The sequence below is a fragment of the Chelonoidis abingdonii genome, unplaced genomic scaffold (genome assembly GCF_003597395.2).
Source record: "Chelonoidis abingdonii isolate Lonesome George unplaced genomic scaffold, CheloAbing_2.0 scaffold0416, whole genome shotgun sequence".
Taxonomy (NCBI): domain Eukaryota; kingdom Metazoa; phylum Chordata; order Testudines; family Testudinidae; genus Chelonoidis; species Chelonoidis abingdonii.
The window spans coordinates 1-1,785 of NW_027424677.1; the positions used below are offsets into that span (position 1 = coordinate 1).

Below are 1,785 nucleotides of genomic sequence, written 5' to 3' on the forward strand. Positions count from 1 at the left end.
CAGGTTACAGCAGAGCTTGCAGGCACAGTCAGGACCCCTCCACTGAGTCCTTCTGGGGGTTCAGGGTGCTTGGATCCCAGCTAGGATCCCCTGAATTCCTCCCCACAGCCCCAAACCCCAACTGTCCTGCCTTTCCTCACACCGGCCGAATGCTTTGTTCTCCTCCCCTCCGCCCAGGTGCCCCCCCCCCCCCCCGCCGGGTCGGGTTATAGCCTGACTACCTGTCCGTCACTTACAGACATCCCCTGCTTTCCCGTTCCCCACACAGACAGTCCCTACTCGGGCCAGCAGGGTGTGAGTGACCTTGCACTCAGGAGCAGAAGGCTGCAGAGAGGTGGAGTCCCAGCTGAAGCCTGGTCTCCTGTAATCCATGCTCAGCACCAGCTCTGCGTCCCCTGCTCAGAGCCATCAACTAAATCAGGAACTAACTCAGCAGAGTTTAAACTCCTCCTGGGGGAAGGAGCAGCCGCATGCCAGGGGCAGGGGGTCTGAGAACCTCTCACCCTGCGGAGGAAGGGGTCACACACCAGGGCACCCTGAACTACTCCCACCCCAGGGTTGCCCAATGACAGCATCAGAGCCCCCCAACCTCCACGCTATCCCTGGAGCTGCCCTCCTCGTCCCCATTGAGCTGTTTCTGCACCAGGTGCCAGTAGCTGCCCTGGCACGCCAGCAGCTCCCAATGGGTGCCCTGCTCCCGGATCTCCCCATCCTCCAGCACCAGGATGCGGTCGGCTCGCTCCACAGCACTCAGGCGATGGGCGATAAGCAGCACCGAGCGCCCGGCCCGGACACCCTCATAAATCTCCTTCTCCACCTGCAACAGCAGACGCCTGGGTTACGAACCATCCCATGTATGGGAGCTGCCCAAGGTGGGCTGGGTGGTACAGGGCAGGGTGTGTGCAGTACTCCGTTAGATAATCTCCATAATCCAGCCCAGTGCATCAGTTACTGTCACACCCAACAGATTAAATCCAGTGAGGAAAACTTTCCCCAAGTGGAAACAGATCGTTGTTGGATTCCTGTATCTCCCAGATGCCTCGTTCGGGTCACCCCAAACTTTGCAGAGAAATTCCACCCTGGGCTGAGATTTGGCCCATGAAATGTCAGGGGAACTGGCTAGATCTGGGCAGTTAGGAGGACATCCAAGTGGAAACGGGAATCCAGCCTAGCACTGGGTTCTTGAACAGCTGCATGGATAGTTATGAGCTGAGATGAAGAGGGGAGGGAGACATCAGGGGTGGGGATGTGTCACTCACTTGCAGCTGACTCTCCGTGTCCAGGGCACTGGTGGCATCATCCAAGATCAGCACTCGGGGGTTTCGGAGCAGGGCTCGGGCAATGGCCACCCCCTGCCTCTGCCCCCCTGAGATCTGCCCCCCCATCTCCCCAACATCTGGGGGCGGAGAGCTGAGGTTATGACACTATGCAGCAGAAACACAGGTTCTCTGCCACCCACAACACAGGAGAGCAGGGTCTCAGAGGGGTGGGGAAGGGAATCGTCGAGTCCCCAGGGCAGGGGTGTTATGAAGTCGCAGGGGGAGGGATCAGGGGGTATCTTGTGGTCTCAGGGGCATGGGGGTCAGGGGGTCAGGGGGTCCCAGATGGAGGGTAAGTCCCAAGGCAGGGTGGGATCAGAGCTGATACCTGTCTTAGCCACTGGGGCAGGGCCTTGGGGATAGCACCTGGCTCAACAGGGGGAGCCTGGGGGTAGGGCGGTTGGGAGCATGGGGGGAGAGGTATAGGGTTCCCAAGGGGGAACTGGGGTGCTGGGGGGAGGGGTGT

The 1,785-nt window shown here is 60.0% G+C and overlaps 1 protein-coding gene across 1 annotated transcript in view; it reads right to left on the bottom strand.

The window, feature by feature from the left end:
• Positions 1 to 206: 206 nt before the first annotated feature.
• LOC116825565 (antigen peptide transporter 1-like) overlaps positions 207 to 1,785 on the bottom strand; it is a 16,676-nt gene continuing 15,097 nt past the window's right edge. Inside the window, exons 9-10 of the mRNA XM_032781691.2 lie at positions 1,260 to 1,424; positions 207 to 817 (exon numbers count right to left, since the gene is read on the bottom strand). Coding sequence (XP_032637582.1) covers positions 575 to 817; positions 1,260 to 1,424 — 408 coding nt within the window. The 3' untranslated portion in view covers positions 207 to 574. The remainder of the gene's footprint in view (positions 818 to 1,259; positions 1,425 to 1,785) is intronic.